We start from the raw sequence: 18,652 nt of genomic DNA, 5'->3' as shown, positions 1-18,652 counted from the left end.
TGGCAGAGCTGGCTGTCGTGAGTCAGGAAGATGCCAGAAAGGAGGAGGAAGTGGCCTTCACGGAAGTAAGAACTGAACAGTAGGGGATCTGGAGTCCACTTGAGCCAATGATTTCTGATGGGCCAGAGGTATCCCTCATATTCTTTGTCATTCTGAGTCTGAGAGCGGACACTGGTACTAAGGGAGTGAGTAGTTCCTAAAGACCTCTTCTTCCTAAACTTGGCCTTGCTGATAAGTTCCATAGGAATACCGAGATGCAGGCTTTTAGTCATTTCTAAAATTAAGCAGTCATCTCCCCAAACCTTAGAAAAATACCCAGAGTCTTTTATCAAATGATCTTGTGTGGGAATGCTTTTGAGTTCCTTTGATTTAGTACATTTGAAAATGTTCTGAATTTCTTAAAAATCACAGGTCCACTAAAATATAAACACTTTTAGTGAGATAATGTGTTTGAGGCTCTAAACCTCATTTTTAGCTCATTTTCTAAGAAATATTGTCTGAAGATATTTTTTAAGAGAAATTCTATGAAGGCAGAGTTGTCTGAGCTCCAGGTAAATCAAGGCATAAAATCCTCTTATTTTCTCAGAAAAATTCAACCCTTTAAAATGGCTTAAGAAGTCACCAGGCTGTTGTCTCTGAAACCCAAAGATGGACGGACAGTTATCATGAGGAAGCATGATTCAGCTGGGCTGCTAATCCCAGTTCCATTTGGGATCTGTTCTCTCTTCTTTTCCTCCTTAGGAGATGCAAGAAAATTAGTCTCTTTCTTTGGCTTAAACTCTTAAGACCTTTTCTCTTTATAAAGTATGATACTGCTTCTCTTCTACTGTTTGCACTGACCATTTTTGGATCTAGCTTAGCCTATATGCCTGCCCAGAAACCTTCCAGACATATGAGTGACCTAGCTCTATTAAGATAGAGTATAAGCAAGGTTGTGGTCTTTTGTGTTTGGGTACCTTTACTATCTTTTTGTTGTTGTTTTTAGATGGGGAAGTATCTTCATTGCAGCTAAGATCTTCTTAACTTGCCCAGAACATTTTTTTTTTAAAGATTTTATTTATTTATTTATTTGTCAGAGAGAGAAAGAAAGAGAGAGAGAGAGAGAGAGAGAGTGAGCACTGGCAGGCAGAGGCAGAGGGAGGAGCAGGCTCCCTGCCGAGCAAGGAGCCCCATGTGGGACTCGATCCCAGGACGCTGGGATCATGACCCAGCCGAAGGCAGCTGCTTAACCAACTGAGCCACCCAGGTGCCCCACCCAGAACATTTTTTAAGTGTCTGTATTTTACATGAATTTGGAAAAATAAATGTGACATTCAAGGCCATTTTATGCCACATCAGCTCCAGTGGGTAACTGGCAAGACAGCTGCATCTGTTTTCTTGCAAGCTGCCTGAATAATCTGGCCTCATGTGACAGGGTGTAGGCTAATAATCAGGGAAAGAATATGTCAGTTACAAATCACGTGACCCAGAGTTGAACACTCTGATGATTCCTAATAGCCAATGCACACACGTTCAGTACGTGTTTTAAGAGCAAGCTTGGAGTGGACCAGACTATCTTAGGGGTTGATGGAAATAATATGATTAAGTCCTAATAAAAATCTTGAGTTTACATGGAGTTTAGATGGCTCCTTACAAAATGAATTCAAAATAATAGTTGTCTTTAAATTTTGCAGAATAATTATTATATCTATTTGAAGCTCTCTGTTGATATTAGTAAACATACTTCCTATAAAATGGTGGCTTTTTTTTTCAATTCTTTTAAACACGCTTTTCCAAGTAAATGAAGCATGGCAGTTTTTCCTCCCTGAAAAAAGAATGTTCTCTGAATTTCATCTCAGATGGGCCAGTTTTAGTGTCAACACAGCACAAAATGCTTTGGTAACAGAGACATTAGAATCTCAAACACCCCTAAAATAACTCTACTATGAAGGCTCGCTATATAAACATTTGCTATAACAACTTATAAATTTGTTTTACCTGAAATTCACTAGTCAAATATCTCATCGTAGTGAATTCAGCCATGTGGGCTAGTAAACACCTTTAAGTTGCAGGTATATCCCGGTGAGAAGATAGAGAATATTTTGTATCCTTAGCTCAAGGGCTCTCAAATTCCCATGTTAGTGAATGAAAATGTCTTCTCAAACAGTGAAAAGCCCGTGAATAACATAGGTGAACCCAAGAGACCTGAAAAACCCATGCAAAGAAAAATAGAAAGTGATAAAGCATGTAAAACTAACATCAACTTGGCTGTACTCATGTCCTTAGGAGCTATGCACTAATATTTTCAAATGTGTAAGAAGATGCAGAAGAACGTCTGAAGGTGTTGTTGATTCTGGTATTTGGTGTTTAAAATACTTTATCTTATGGAAAGATCCTTTTCTTGGATGATTTCTTGGCGTTTGAGTGTTTTAGTGATATTTGTGAACACTTAACAGGAAAAAACATTGCTGTTTTTTTCCATTTCAAATAATGGATTATAGGCTTTTGCGCTCCCAAAATGTGCTAATATGTTTTTAGAAAGAGGTTGGATTTGTTTTTCTATAACTGTTTTTGTCTAAAACTCTCTTGAGGATATGTAATTCTATGATGTTAAAAACAGAAAGTTCAAGAATATCCATGGAACTTTCTCTCTCCTACTTTGAAATTGTGTAGTCAGTATGTTTATTTATTCCTGAGTTATTGACATTCCTCAGTTACTGACTGGTGATAATTTATTATGTTTAGTGTCAGTTTACACTTAAACTGTAAATCCTATAATCTGAACTTGCTCTTTTTGATGTTGGCTTTGATGTTGGTAACCTAAAATAAACCAGTCAAACTGCTAATTTCATTTTTCCCATTTAACTGCCACAGCAGATCGCTGAATATAAATCTTTAATGAGGTTTGACAACATTGTTTAAAAACCAGATATCATCATCCAAGTGGAAGATGACACAGATTCCTTAAGAGTGAAATAACAATAGTGATGATGTGTTTGAACTCATGCTGTGGGCCAGGGATTCTTCCAAGTGCTTACCAGAGTTATTCATTTCACCTTAACCACAAACAATTGATGTTAGTACGGTTGTTATCCCCATTTTACAAATGAGGAAACTGAGGCATAGCATTTCAGTTACATAGCTAGTGAACAGTAGTGCCCGGATTATGAACATAAGCAGCCTGGCACCAGACGCCATGCTCGCACCCACTGTGGGAACTCTCCGTTAGCTCATTCAGCACTCTGCTAATTCATTAAGTTAGGTCAGGACTCAACATTCTTCTTGCTACATTGGCATCTTAGAAACGTCAAGTCTTGGGGCGCCTTGGTGGCTCAGTGGGTTAAAGCCTCTGCCTTCGGCTCATGTCATGGTCGAGCTCCACGTCTGGCTCTCTGCTCAGCAGGGAGCCTGCTTTCCCTCCATCTCTCTGCCTGGCTCTATGCCTACTTGTGATCTTTCTCTCTCTCTGTCAAATAAATAAATAAAATCTTTAAAAAAAAAAGAAAGAAAAGAAAGAAAGGTCAAGTCTGGGTCCTTTGCAGCTTAGGAGGCAGAGAAATGACTTGTTGGACCTGGAGATGCCTAGTGGGAATATTTAAAAGATAACTGTGGGGGGGCACGTTTTGCATGGAGCACTGGGTGTTGTGCAAAAAGAATGAATACTGTTACGCTGAAAAAATTAATAAAAAGGGAAAAAAAAAAAAAAGATAACTGGAGGGGCGCCTGGGTGGCTCAGTCTGTTAAACATCTGCCTTTGGCTCAGGTTATGATCTCCAGGTCCTGGGATCGAGACTCTTGTCAGGCTCCCTGCTCAGCTGGAGAGTCTGCTTCTCCTTCCCTCTGCTCTTGCACTCTTACGCTCACTTTCTCTCTCCCCCTCTCAAATAAATGAATAAATAAAATCCTTAAAAGATAACTGGAAAAGAGGGAATTGAATCGGTTCCCAACTCATTGGTGTTCTGGCAGCAGGAAGGAGAACATTCCAGTATTGGGGCAACTTATGGACAGGTGTCCAATGAGAAGCAGTTGCTGGAGGCATTGAGAGACATGCTGATTATGGATCAAAAAAGGGGCAGGCAGGTTGGGGGGGTGGGTTAAATGGGTGATGGAGATTAAGGAGGGCCTTGTGATGAGCACTGGGTGTCATATGGAAATGTTGAATCACTATATTTTATACCTGAAATTAACATTATACTATATGTTAACTAAAATTTAAATAAAAACTTGAAACAAATGAAAAAATAAATAAATAAAAGGTTTAGGGTCAGAGGTCCAGCCCAGATGAGTCAGATGTCCATTTGGTTACTGGAGAGTTCAGTCTAAGGTGATATTTCTCAGCATTTTGTTTTTTTATCACTACAGAGTCTTTTTAGCCAGTTCTGTCCTGTTTACTACTTTCTCTCCTTCCACACACAATGATGTATTAATGCCACAGAAATACTGTATATCTGTTTAAGTACTGCGTATATATATCTGTGCTTTATACATAAAAAGAGAAGGAATTTTTTCATCCCTCAAGAACAGATTTCTGTCCCCCTGGGGCGGTGCCACCCTACTGAGAATGCATAACCTAGGGGCACAGGGGACATTAATGCTGTGTGAGTGAACATGGGGTGGGGGTGTGGGTTTCAGTGAATAAGCTTGGATGGGGGTGATGGGCTTCAAAGTTAAAGGGCTCACCAAAGGCAGGGTAGATCTAGGGAGGGGGTAGGGGGTGGAGAAAAGAGATTTTCTTAATTATGTGAGGTCAGAAGTTCTTTGACATGGGGTCACTATCCCCACTTGCCCAGTGCCACCCAGAGATGTGATAAGAATTTCTCTTTCTCCTATTATTCACTTAACTCTTGTCTCTGTCTTCCCTCCGTGGCTGTAAGTGTGTCACCATGTAATCTGAAATGCCACTATGTTTTAATGAAATGTTCATCACAGGGTGTGTGGTTTGATTTCCTGTTTTACTTAGAGACCATGTTCCCAAGAAGCTTGCTTTAAATTCTTTTTAATTAAGTGAGTTCAGAAAAAAAAATGGCTACTTCCCTAAATTGCAAGAAATGGGTAATGAAAATGTTGTGACTAAAAACTGCTGTGTGCTCACTTGAGATCTCCTAGTTCCCCCGTAACAAACCTCAGGAAGATTCAAGTAGCAACTGGTGTTCCAGTTAAAGAGCAAACTGGTTGTCCCTGGTCGTCAGAAGGCCAGCTCATTTTCCTGTCCTGGCCTCTTCAGTAATCTTGGAATCTAATGGTATGCAGGAAAAAAATCATTGAGCACACAGCTTACTGACTTCTTCCCATTCAAATCTCTTTCCTGTGGTTTTGCTGCCACAATGACTTCATTCTGAACTCTGTAACCCAGCCCATATTTCAAGGGCCCTTATTAACTCTAAATAACCTCATTTAATCACGTACTAGAAAGCATGATAAAGAAAGTAAGTCCTCCCGATATTTTCCTCTTCACAAACAAGCAGTGGTTATTCTGTTGGTCAAAAGGCAGGAAGCATGAATTCCTGGAATGAAAGGAAGGGTGAAGATATGGGAAATGCAGTCCACCAGATTATTATTTGAAGATCTGAAAGTACTAGAAGACCCATCAGAGTAGGAGATCCCAGAAGTCAGAGAGCTTGTTGGGAAAGGATGTTCTTCTATGTATGGCAGCAGGTGTCAAGGCTGGGTGCCCAGTAGAATCTCCTGGGAGCTTTTCAAGTCTTCCAGTTTCAGCTCCCACCCTAGAGAGATTCTGACTCTGTGGGTCTGGGTGGGGTCATGGGCACTGGTGTTTTTAAAAGCTCCCTGAGGGCACCTGGGTGGCTCAGATGGGTAAGCATCTGCCTTCAGCTCAGGTCATGATCCCGGGATCGAATCTTGCATCGGTCTCCCTGCTCAGCGGGGAGCCTGCTTCTCCCTCTGCACCCCCAACTCTCTTTCTCTCTCTGTGTGTCTCTCATGAATAAATAAATAAAATCTTAAAAAAAAACTAAAAACTAAAAAACTCCCCTAGAGGATTTGGATGTGCACTCAAGGTTGAGAATACTGCTTCAGAATACAAAGTGCTTTTTCACATATTATCCATGGTTTGTACACCTAAAAAGGGGAAAAGGAAACATTTGCAATGCCTGTTGACTGTGTAAGGAAGAGGAAGAGAAAGAGTAGTAATTGTGAAAATGAAAGGATAGCAGAAAAATAAGTTTCCAAAAGTTGGAGGAAAAGCCTTCACCCTTGTAGGGCTAAAATTAGGGATGCTAGCAATCCACTGAGTGTAGAAGATGAAAGAGGAGTTGTGTGGCCAAACTTGCTGCTCTGTATGGATTGTCCCTGAGATGACAACAGAATTCCCTACCCAGAGTCCGAAAAACAGTCATCTAACATTTGATGTCTACTAGTTCCTAAAACCTTATTGAGTCCACTCTATAAATGAGAAATATTGGAGAAAAGAAAAACATTTGTGGATATTCAAAAAGTATGTTAGAAAAATACATGTTAATATTTCCATGTCCATTTTGGGCTGTGCACATGATGTGCGTGTATAGACAGAAAGTGTGCCTCCACCGTGATCCTAACAGCCTGCAAGTAGTTATAGTGAATAATTCCGCAGAGGAGCGTGCACATAACACCCTTGCTTACGGCTGAAGGAGAAGTAGAGCCAACCCTGGGCTCTCAGGTTGGGGGGAAATAGAGGTCAAGTCACAATGAGGCAGAAGAAAAGTAAGTTGTGATCAGAAAGTAGGATATCGAGTTTTAAGATTTTAGAAGGGGTGATGACAAAGCTTCGGCTGTGACCAAGAAAGCTGAGTGGCAGCTGCTGTCAACAAAGTCGAGGCTAAGCTACCTTCTCCCTGTCAACCAATAGATGAAGAGGGACAGTACTTGAAGTGCAGAAAAGAAAAACCTTCCAGATCCTAGATACCTAAGATCAGGAGTTCCAATTAATGATGCCTCCTCTCTCCAGTTCCTAATTCACAGAGAATGGTTAATAATAACAGTAATAGTCATTCAGCACTTCCTACATGTCAGCGCTGTTCTAAGCACCTTGCACATGACCTTTGTGACAAGAGGCACTATTAGTCCCATTTCACAGATGAGGAAACAGACAGTGGGGTAAGCAACTTGCCCAATACGGGTTATAAATGCTGGGGGAGAATTTGTAGACTGGGTTCGAGTGAGAGAATATTTTATGGAAAGTTAAGTCCAGGAGGAGGTCTGCCCATCAGGGTATACTGTACATCAGCAGATGTCGGGCTTTGTGTGGAGACCTGGTGAGAGATGAGTCTAAAAATGACACACTGGGGCCATATTGAAGACTCCTGAACAATAGTGCTCAGAGTTGGAACCTGATTTGGGAGGGAGGAAGTATGAAGAGAATGACATAATCAGCACTGTATCTTGAGATGATTAACTTTCAAACATGAACAGGTTGGAGAGAGGCTGGAATGGAAGGGATTATATTAGGGTCCTTTCGGTCCTGATTATGTGACAGATAATGAGTGTATGAACAAGGGGGGGTGTCAGTTGAAGGTTAAAGAAGAGATGGGTTTGATATATGTTGCACAAGTGAAATGTAAAGTTTTGCTAACTGGGTAGATGAAGAGTGGGGGTGAGAGTGGGGCAGAATCTAAATAGAATCCAAGGTGTCAAGTTCAGGTGACTGAACTGTGGGCAGATATTCAGAAGAGTCACTTTGTGGGGTAAGAGGGACAGCATGAGCAGGTGGACTCCGAAATCTGTAATCTGTTGTGTCAGCGGGCCATCAAGGTGGGAGACCTCAGCAGGAAACTGGAAACAAATTTGGAACTTAGAAGAGTTTGAGCTTGAAATGAAGCTTTTGGTGTCATCCACACAAAGGTGCTATCATAACCCTAGGAAGCGGATGAAACCCCTGGAAGGGGGAAAAGAAAACAGATCCTTGGGAAATATTTAAGTTTGGGGACAAGGAAGAAGAGAAGCCAGCAAAGGGAAAAGAACAAGAGTGGTTAACAGATAGGAATGTCTAGAAGTCTGCATCACAGAACATAAGGGGCTGGAAGGTTCCAGAAAAAAGCTAGGGGTGAGTGAAGATGCATGAAGGGGTGAGTGAAGAAGGTAGTGCCAGGTGGTAAAGCAAAAATAAGGAAGCAGCAAAAATACTTTCCATGGCAGAACTTACAGCAGGAGGAGCTCCTAAATTTCTTCGAATCTTTTCATAAAACTGACCGGCAGGAGCAGCTCCTGGAGCTGCCTTCCCTAACTCCCATGCAGCAGTTCTCTTAGAAATGAGGCGAGGGGTCATTAACAGAGGCTCTTCCTCCTCTTCTGGTGGAGTGCCTGAGTTTAATGCATGCATTCCAGGCCAGAGGGGGAGATGTAGTTCTATCAACAGTCCTATAAAGTAAAATAACTTCCATCAAGTCTAGGGAGAAGAAGAAATTTTGCTAATGAATTTGGACTGTACAGTATTAGGATTTTCTTTGTATATGTACTATTAGCAGATTGCATAGTTTGTAATTATTCTATGTGCAGGAGAGGGGAGGGCATTTTTATTCCATGTATTGAAAAAGAGATAGTTAAATGCACTCAGGCCTGAATGTGACTTCACTCACTCTGTATGAGGCAAAAGCTTCCCAGAGGGGGAAAAAAAGTAGAAAAGCAAAAATACTGATGGTGGTTAATGAGTGACAGCAGCTTTGACTGCTGTCGGTAGGCCTGGGTAGGACAATGCCATAAAACATGCTGCAAACAATCGGCTCCATCGTCCTGTCCTCTCCTGTCCGGGGGTGGCACTGAACATCAGATGTCAGAAAGGAGAGGAGGAAACGGAGAGGGGAACAAAGAGACAGAAACTGAGTGTTCCTTGGGAATATACACAGCTATCCCTCCTCTGAGGGATGGCTGGGCACCACGCATGTCCCGTGTATCCAGAAGTGGTCTCTGGGGCCCCATCACTGTCACATTGCTGCACAACCCTGGGGCACAGAGAAGAGCGTTGGAGGTTGTTAGCACATCTCCCTCCGGAGATGAGACTGGGCTTGGCACCAGCAAGAGAATACCAGAGGGAATTTGTCTCTTCTCTGTGCCTGGGTAATGACTATTCCCTGAGACCCAGGGAAGAATTAAGTTCAGTGTGGGCCTCGCACTGTATCACACACTCCATCCTGAACAGCTGGGCTGCTAGTATAATTTAAAAAGAAAGGAGAACTGGCTGTTCACCATCAACGTGTAATGTATTCATAATAAATCTCTCAATGAGGAGGTAAAAAGATTTCCCATTTCTGTACAGGCCAAAGGAAGCAGAGCATTAGGCAAGTATCCTGTGAGTCTCATTAACAGAGACAACCAATACGGAAAATCCGGGGGGATTTGCTCCACATTTCTATTAGTAATGGCAATTGTTTTTTTTAACCTGAAATCTGCTAGTAATTTTCTCGCTTGCAAAATTGACTTTGCCTAAGGATTAATAAACATGCTTTTTCTTAATAGTTACTGAGTAGCCTCCCTTTTCTAGAGGCTATATACAAATAAAACATGGCTGGTCGCCTCCTATTTTTCTTCTTTTGCTCTATTTCTGAGAAGATTGATTTATTTTAAAGAACACGGAAGTAATATGTATTTAAAATTAAGTCAAAAGAATAATTGATAACAGCCAGCTAGTAGGAATTAAAAATTTGATTCTAAAAGTCTTTAAGAACGGAGCTGGTTGGGTCAGAAGGAGGACAGTTTCCACCTCGATTTAAGCAGAATCCCTGGTGTCAGAGCCAGTCATAGAGCTAAGCAGGTAATAAGGACTGTTGCTACACAGAAACCAATGACCAATGAATGATATTTGTTAAAGATCATTTTCACCTTGAGTTACTACTACTGAAGGGTTTTCTCATCATAGTTAGAACTGTGTCTTTCATGATCTCCTAAACTTTATAACAATAAGATCACCTCAGTGCCCGGGAGGATAACTACCCTCTTTTCTTTCAGGCAGAGGAAAAGAATCCATATTTAACCATTTAAGGGCAGATTTGGCTTATTAAGATACGTGTCCAAAAAGAAGGCCATCTAAGTAAGCTGTGTTGAGCTCTTAAAAATGATGACCTGATTTGTCAAGAAGTCATTCCTACTGACTCAGGTTTTCACGATAGTAAAATAGTGTATGTACAATAGCATAAAAAATAGTATACGTAATAGCAGTTGATATCTAAAAATCTGCCTTTCCTAGAACGTAAATGCCTGTCCCAGAATTACTGAGCCAGATGCAGGGTTCTCCTCTTTGTTTCACGGACGGCACGAATAAAGCGGATGTGCCAGCCTGGAGCCTTCTTCCGTAAGAGACACTTAGGCAACCTCCAGTTTGTCTTACTATGAATATTCTGTAGCAAACATCTTTGTTTTCCCACCATTCATTTATTTCCCCAGAAGAGCCTTCCTGAAATGAAATTACTAGATCAAGTGGTATGAATATTTTAAAGCTCCTCTTTCCAAACCCGTTTCTAAGGAGCTTTCCAAAAGGGCATTTAGTAATTCACCTCACACTAAGTCGTCTGTGAGAATTAGAGCTGGTAGTTCAGGCCTACCAAGCTGCTAATAAGACTACCTTACTTTAATCTATGCTGCTTTCTAGTCTAGCAAGCTTGAAAATTTATGCAAGTATTTGCTGACATTTTTGTGTGTGTTTGCTAGTTTTTTGCCACTTCCTGATGGCGGGTCCATTTTTCCCAGCTCTGGTCTCACCTGGTTCCCCACCTTTGTTGCTCTCCACGCAGGCTCCCATGACTCGTTCAGCTACTGGGTCGATGAGAAGTCCCCGGTGGGGCCTGACCAAACCGCAGCCATCAAACGCCTGGCCAGGATCTCCTTGGTGAAGAAGCTCATGAAGAAGTGGTCCGTGACACAGAACCTGACCTTCCGAGAGCAGCTGGAAGCCGGGATCCGCTACTTCGACCTGCGCGTGTCTTCCAAACCCGGGGATGCCGACCAGGAGATCTACTTCATTCACGGACTTTTTGGCATCAAGGTCTGGGACGGGCTGATGGAGATCGACTCATTTCTTACCCAGCACCCCCAGGAGATCGTCTTCCTGGATTTCAACCACTTCTACGCCATGGATGAGGCCCACCACAAGCGCCTGGTTCTCCGAATCCAGGAGGCCTTTGGAAACAAGCTGTGCTCCGCCTGCAGTGTGGAGAGCATGACACTGCGAGCCCTGTGGGAGAAGAAGTGCCAGGTGAGAGGAGACAAACCTGCTTGCAAGGGCAACAATGTAGCTCTTTCTGCCTTTTCTGTCTCAGCCTGAGAAGGCAGCTCATCTCAGGGCTCTTAGGCTAGAAGGCAAAACAGATACTCCCTGGGTCCTGGGCTCTCCCATAGCTTCAGACTCAGATATGCCCACTAGTTCCTGGGCACCGGTGAGCTGGGATTAACACCTGCCAGATAGTTATGATTGATTGGGCAGCCTGTTGGAAGTATATCAGTTAGAATGGCCTGGCCAGAACCAGCTCAGGGCAACTTTGTGAAATTGGACCCCCCGGTGATTGCCCTTCCCCCCCCCCATTTCCCCTGGAATCCTTTTTCAGGCTCCTAGTTCCCCTGAGGATGGGGAGTCCATCCTGCTTTTAACTCACTGTCAGATAATCCCTACATTAGCTGACAAAAGCTAGCTGTCATAAGCATGGAAGTGATTCATCTCAGAGCTGTTAATATTTGAAAAGCCTATTTTAACAGATTTGGGGACCTGGCTTGGGAGACTGAAGGAAGGGCCCAACAAAGGGATCCAGGCCTGAGAGCTGTCCCAGGTCCCTTAAGCTTGGAAGAAACCCCAAACTGAGGCCTTGAATGACATACTCAGGAAAAGGAACGTTGGCCTCAGATACATGCTGCCGGGATCCCAAAGGATGAGAGGCTTGGGAAGAGGGGAGCTTTGAGAAAGGTCAGCCTCCAATTTGGATGCTCTTTAACAAAAGAAAGCAAGCAAGTCCCTTTCTTTCATAGTTGTTTGCTTACTCATAGGTGCATTAACCAAAGCATCTTAAAGAGGCAGCTATTTTTGAACTTGGGGAAGACCTTTCAATTAAAAATCAATTAAAGATTATTCACTTGCAAATATTCATGGAACACCAGGTGTGTGCTGAGCACCAGTCCAGGCACTTGGGATAAATTAGTAAATAAAACAAAGATCCTTAAAAAAAAAAAAAAAAAAAAAACAAAGATCCTTGCCTTCATGGAGCTTTCATTCAGGTGTAAGAAAGAGACCATAGATAATTGCCATAATAAATACATTGCATAAAATGCTAGAAAGTGATATGAGCGATGAAAACAGAAAGGTAAGCATGGTTGGAAGGAACCAGAGTTCTGTAGATTGGAGGGTTGGTATCGATTTTAAATAGGGTGATTGGGGTAGACGTTCAAGGGAGTTAGTCATGTGGCTATTTGGGGAAGAGCTTTCCCAGCAGAGGAACTGCTGGTTCCACTGCCTGGTTCTCTTTGGGGAGAAGCAGGGGCCATGGGGCTGGAGAGCAGAGCAGCGGAAGGGGGTCAGAGATCATGGACGATGGGGTGGGAACTCGGGCTTTCACTCTGAGCGAGGAAGGTTCTGTACAGCGTGCTGTATCCTGAATTACATTGTAACAGGGTCTCTGTAGCTGGTAGGAAGACAGCAGGAGTAGGAGGGCAGGGAAAGGAGGAGAACCAGTGAGGAGCTAGTGGGAAAAGTGATCAGATTTGGAATCTATCAGAAGGTAGAGCCAACAGGGTTTTCCAATGGTTGGGATTCGGGGCACAAAAGAAACGGGCTTCACGGATGACTCCCAGGTTTGGCCTGAGGAACTGGAAACCCCAGGTGGTTTTGCTCGGCTCTGAAAGGGCTAAAACCTTTGACACCACAGAGGCTAATGAGTTAGATCTCAGGATCTATTAAAACTTACCTAAGCCACTTTTCCTCACTAAAACTTTGTAATGATGTTTGGCCAAATATTTATCACAACTGTGCTCCCAATCTGGCTAGATATCTTTTCAGACTCACAAGTCTAATTTGGAGATTTTTTTTTCCTCAGTGGAGTCTCTCTTACAATATGAGATAATAGGAATGACAAGGTCACCTTGATAGCTAACCTTTATTGAGCCTTTATACTGTGTTAGGTACATGGATTAGCACGTTGAATCCTCTCCACAACACTGTGAGATAGGTGTTTTGTTACCCTCATTTTACAGAGGAGTAAACTGAGGCATAGAGAGACTAAGCAACTTGCCTGAGAGAACGTTCCTAGTGAGTGGCAAGAACTGAGGTAGAGTCATCGGCTGTTTGCTCCCCATGGCTTCTGATGCTATCCCAGGGCCTTTCCCTCATCTTGGTTGTTTTCACAACTAGGAGCATAGATCATTATAATAAAAACCCCTTTTCTTTATTATCAGAAGGTCTCAGAGGTTTCACAGAATGATAAAGGGCTGTAGATCTGTAGAAGGGCTTTTGAATGTGGGACTCAGGTAAGCTTAAATCTCAGTATAGCTAAGTTTGTCAATCAGATATCTGTTATAAATATAGCTTTATAATTTTACGCACAGCTAGTGTCCTGGATGGACTGCCATATTGCACACCAAATTGTTTGGAAGTCTGAAGGAGTAACAGGGGTCTTCAGGAATAATGATGAGGGGGGAAAGAGAAATTCTAGCAGCAGAGTGGTGAGCCATCCTTGCTTTGAAGTATGGACTAATCTGTGTCTTCCAACTATAGCTACTCCAAAAATTATGAAGGAGAGACTCTGTGATGACCTGTAAGAAAAAGGGAGAGTGTCATCCATTTGAATTCTAGGATCTCCCTGCTCTTCTTGCCTTCCCCAAATTTTCCCTGCCATGTCTCTTCTTAAAAGCTAAACGGAGACCTCACAGCCATCAGTGATCTACCCCCTGCTGGAGGCAGGGCTCTACTGGTGGTTAAACTTTAAATCTTCATTATGTAAAGAGCTGCCTTGCATGGGAACCCCCTGATTATTTTATCACTATAGTTTCATAGCAAGAAGTGTACTACCATTCAGTGACATTTCATTTACTACACATAACAATGACATCACAGCTCACCAATAGGTGTACACCATGGCTGTGGGTTTTGAGGTACAATCAATTAGAAGACAATCTACGGTTTGGCAATATTTTTTTTTAAGATTTTATGTATTTATTTGACAGAGAGAGATCATAAGTAGGCAGAGAGGCAGGCAGAGAGAGTGAGAGGGAAGCAGGCTCCCTGCTGAGCAGAGAGCCCGATGTGGGACTCGATCCCAGGATCCTGAGATCATGACCTGAGCCAAAGGCAGCAGCTTAAACCACTGAGCCACCCAGGCGCCCCGGTTTGGCAATATTTTGAATCTTAATGAAAAGGTAAGAGTCTATAACACTCATAAACAACAACCAATACACAGTTGCAAAGTAAAACTGCCTCAGATGTACTGTATAAAGAAAGGGGTTTGTAAGCAATCAGTTGAAAAATAGTATCTAGCATAGATCTCTAGTCCAGGAGCCTTCAGGAAAGGACCCATCAGAATAAGAGGAGGTCAGTCAAGGAATAATTTTCAAAAGAAAGTAGATTTCAAATCTGAGTCTCCAGAGAAGAACTGAACATCAGTTGCTGAGCTGGAGAGGAGAGTATTTCAGAGAAAAAGATGGCAGAGCAAGGCAGACAGGCATATGCAAAACACAGGCCCTAGCGCAGGAGTCACTGCCCCTAGAATCCCTCGGAATAACAGTTGGTTTGCTGGACTGAGGTCCTCGTGTAAACAGAAATCCTCCCTCTAACCCTGTGGTCAGATTGCTCAGGCGCTCGAGGAAAGGCCTAGAGCCCCTTTTGTATAGCTTGTCCTACTTGCACCTTTTCTAAGGGAGGGTAGAGAGAACAGCGGTAACACTGCTCAGGGGCCGGGCAGCTCTGAAAATGGCCCAGCAGGGAAGGATCTCGCTGCCACCGTCCATGTCACAGGACAGCTTACCTCCTTTTCGGAGGCAGGAGACCCCAGCCTCCCAGCTAGCCAATTACACCAGCAGCAGGGAATCCTTCCAATCTCCCCGACAATCTGCTTACCATGAGCCTGTGATTAACCTCATTAACACACGTGTTTACCACAGGCATCATTAGCAGTCAGTCAGACATTACTCAACACCATTAAAAACAACAACTATTAGCCTGTTGGGTGCACCCAGCCTGACGCGCCCTTGCTCTGGGTCCACAGGAGCAGTTAGTCACCTTGGTCATGAGCTCAACACACAGGAAACCGGACACGCATTCAGAGCCGTGCTTCTCAGGTGCCTGGGGGATTATGCTCTGGGGCCAGCTATCCAACGATGGCAGTCCAGGGAGTGTAAACATGCTGGACATTCCTCCAGGAAGAGATTACTGGTGCTTGGGAGCAGGGAAAAATAGACGACTTCTAGAAACCTAAGCAGCAGAGCTCTGAATTGGGACAATGAAAATAGCAACTCCCCGTCCCTTGGCTGCCTCCCAGAAACTAATTAATGCTGTGGATCTGGCTTGCTAATTATTTCCAAAATCGCCACCGGCCCCGAGGGGTCCCACTGAAGCCCCACCGCTTCCTGGAAGTCTGTCTTTCCTGGAAACCGCCTTCCCACCCCTTCCTGGGAAGGGTTATGTTGTTCAGTCTGCTCCCATGATTGAAGCTCAGGGTAGTCCCTGAGTAGTGCACGGTGTTGGTCTCAACCCTGGGAGCGTCAATTTCATGAGCAAAGGAGTCCTCCCTTGCAGACGGCACTGGCCACAGGGCCCTCCCTGCATGGGCAGAATTTAAGCACTCTGTGGATTTGGATGGGGAAAATCTTCATACTTCTTCCTTCTCACCTCTAGCTGAAAATTCATATACCCATTGATGATGAGCGCAGGCACTCAGCCACAACAGTATCGGCCCTACCCGTGATTTTGTCCCCATAGAAATCACAGGTATTTCTGTATCACATTTCAGTTATTTGAAATATCATTTTTACTCCTCACTAACTCAAAATGATGGAACTTAGTAGATTTACAACAAAGTCCTTTTATTTAAAGTATTATTATAAAGCATGTACACTAATTTATTACAAATTGATAATCTACTAATAGCTGTATTTTGGTCTCATTGCTTTCCTTTGTAAGCCTATTTTATCTTTTACATTCATTTAAAATGTGATCTGAGAAGGGGTTCAGGATTTTATCGTACTTCCAGAGGTGTTTGTGACAAAAACAAAGCATCTTCAAGTTCAGACATATAGAAGTGCTAAAATCTTTGCTTATTGGTTTCTCTCTCTATATATATATATACACACATACATACAATTCTTGAATTTCTACATGTTTATATTTGTTTGCCTTTATTCCTACAATCAGGGCGAAGCCAAGGAATTGACATTCAGCTTATTCATGAATTGTTCTCCTTTTTCTGTTTCGAATGTTTCAGGTTCTCATTTTCTATCACTGTCCCTTCTACAAGCAATACCCCTTCCTGTGGCCCGGAAAGAAGATCCCAGCGCCCTGGGCAAACACCACAAGTGTGCACAAACTTATCCTCTTCTTGGAGACCACTCTGAGTGAGCGGGCCCCACGCGGCTCCTTCCACGTCTCTCAAGCCATTCTCACCCCCAGAGTGAAGACCATCGCCCGAGGCCTGGTTGGTGGCCTCAAGAATACTCTGGTTCATAGGTAAGAACTTGTTTCTCCCCCACAAGTAAGGTTTGTTATTGTTATTTGAGATTTTTATTTATTTGTCAGAGAGAGAGAGAGAGAGAGAGAGAGAGCGTGCACACATGCAAGGGAAGCAGCAGGCAGAGGGAGAAGCAGGCTTCCCGCTGAGCAGGGAGCCCAACATGGGGCTCGATCCCAGCACCCTGGGACCAAGACCCGAGCGAAAGGCAGATGCTTAACAAACTGAGCCAAACAGGCATCCCTGTTTTTTGTTTTTTGTTTTAATAAAACTTGTCTTGATTCCCTTCTGAATAAGGAGCAGTAAAATCATATAGTTTGAAGATTTTAGAATAACAACAAAACTAAAAACTAAAAGACTTATATTTGAAAAGCTGTGCATTGGGGGCAGTTTGCATTAAACGTGGCCAAAGGGTTTGTAAATACTTTGTTAAAATATCTAGTGGACCATAAGTACTCGCTCAACGTTGGTGCTAGGGCAAAGCACTTTAAGCCAACAGCAGTGTGTTCATTTCTGCTGTGTGATCACATCACATACTTGTCCCCCACCCTGCGCAGCTGGCCCAAGTACCCGCTCATTTAAAAAGCATTAAAGGAGAATGAGGCTGTGCTAGGTGCTAGGGATTCAGAGGTGGCCTGCAAAGGTTTCTTCCGTAGGGACAGTGAGTCCTGAGAAGCAGCGTCAGGATGGTCCCTGCAGCTCCATCGTTTCGGGTCCTTCCCAGAGCAGAATGGATTCTGACTGCACCATTAAGCAGAAGGTCCAGATGTGTTGTATTAGATGATCTCATCCCGGACAGCAGAGATGACAGGAGTCATCAAGAAAAAGCTTGGCTTTTATATCTGTACATATGTGTGTGTGTGCACCTGTGGATTTAGATAAAGGGAATTTTATAAATACATTTGGAGAATGGGGCATCCTCCCAATCTAAGCTGAGGAAGCAAATATGTTTGGGTAACAAGGATATTTACAGGACCCACTTTGGTTCCTGAGTTCCAGGTAGAAAGCACCAGCTTTTACATAATGAAAGATTCTTCCAAAAACGTGTCTGTGCCTGTTTGGTTCTGAGTTTGGATAGCATCACTCCAGATAGCAGGAGTTCATCAGGGAAGAGGTCAGACAGCAAGAAGAACCTGAACTTTTGTTTCCTGGTGAAAACTCCTGCTTATCTTGGCCGTAAACAAAACCAGATACCCTGGTGTGGCTCCACTAAGTTCTGACTGAATTACTCATACTGAACCTGGAAAAGAGAATGTCATAAACCAATGCTGTATCTCTGAAAGATCCAGAATGACAGACTTTCCTGTTTTATATGTTTATGTAACACACCATTGTCCTCGTGTGTCTGGCAAATTTGTAGACTAATATTATTCATTCATTCAACAAAAAAGATTGAGTACTTAGGAGAAGCTAGAGCTAAAGATGATAGGGAAACAATACAGGCTTTGTCCTCATGGAACTTAAGTCACTCAGGAAAAATAAACATGTAAATTTCTATAAAGCAATCTGAAAATAACATAATGAAGTCTGTGCAGAGAGTTGTACTGATAAGGGACAGAACGTATTTAAAAATAAGGACAAGTTATATCTGTGTACTGTATTTAGAATATAAATTATCCTCCTGCAGATGATTTCATATGATTCTTAAATTAAGCCAGCCTCCAGGTCTAGAGCTCATTACTGTCCCCATTTCAAACACTCCTTTAAAAAAAAAATTCTTTATTTGTCAGAGAGAGAGAGAGCACAAGCAGGGGGGAGCAGCAGGCAGAAGGAGAAGCAGGCTCCCAGCTGAGCAGGGAGCCCAATGCGGGACTCAGTCCCAGGACCCTGGGATCATGACTTGAGCGGAAGGCAGACACTTAACGACTGAGCCACTGAGGTGCCCCTACTGTGCCCATTTCAGATGGGACTTAGTAAGGCTAAGTGACCCAGACCCACATAGCTGGTGAGAGTCAATAATGTGCCTGACTCTGGACTTCTGACTGTTGTGCTGCTGCCCTTTTCCATACTCACCACGCAACTTGAATATAGCATATTTCAACACTCTA

At 43.0% G+C, this 18,652-nt stretch overlaps 1 protein-coding gene across 2 annotated transcripts in view; it reads left to right on the top strand.

Annotated features, from left to right (window-relative positions):
* The window catches only part of PLCXD2 (phosphatidylinositol specific phospholipase C X domain containing 2), a 52,461-nt gene that overhangs the window by 20,482 nt on the left and 13,327 nt on the right, over positions 1-18,652 (top strand). For both annotated transcript variants that reach the window (XM_046003268.1, XM_046003269.1), the window contains exons 2-3: positions 10,698-11,158; positions 16,362-16,603. In XM_046003268.1, the coding sequence (XP_045859224.1) occupies positions 10,698-11,158; positions 16,362-16,603 (703 nt within the window). The remainder of the gene's footprint in view (positions 1-10,697; positions 11,159-16,361; positions 16,604-18,652) is intronic.

This window comes from Meles meles, chromosome 4 (genome assembly GCF_922984935.1).
Source record: "Meles meles chromosome 4, mMelMel3.1 paternal haplotype, whole genome shotgun sequence".
Lineage (NCBI taxonomy): Eukaryota > Metazoa > Chordata > Mammalia > Carnivora > Mustelidae > Meles > Meles meles.
The sequence above is the reverse complement of the archived record's forward strand: the minus strand, read 5'-3'. Positions and strand labels throughout refer to the sequence as shown.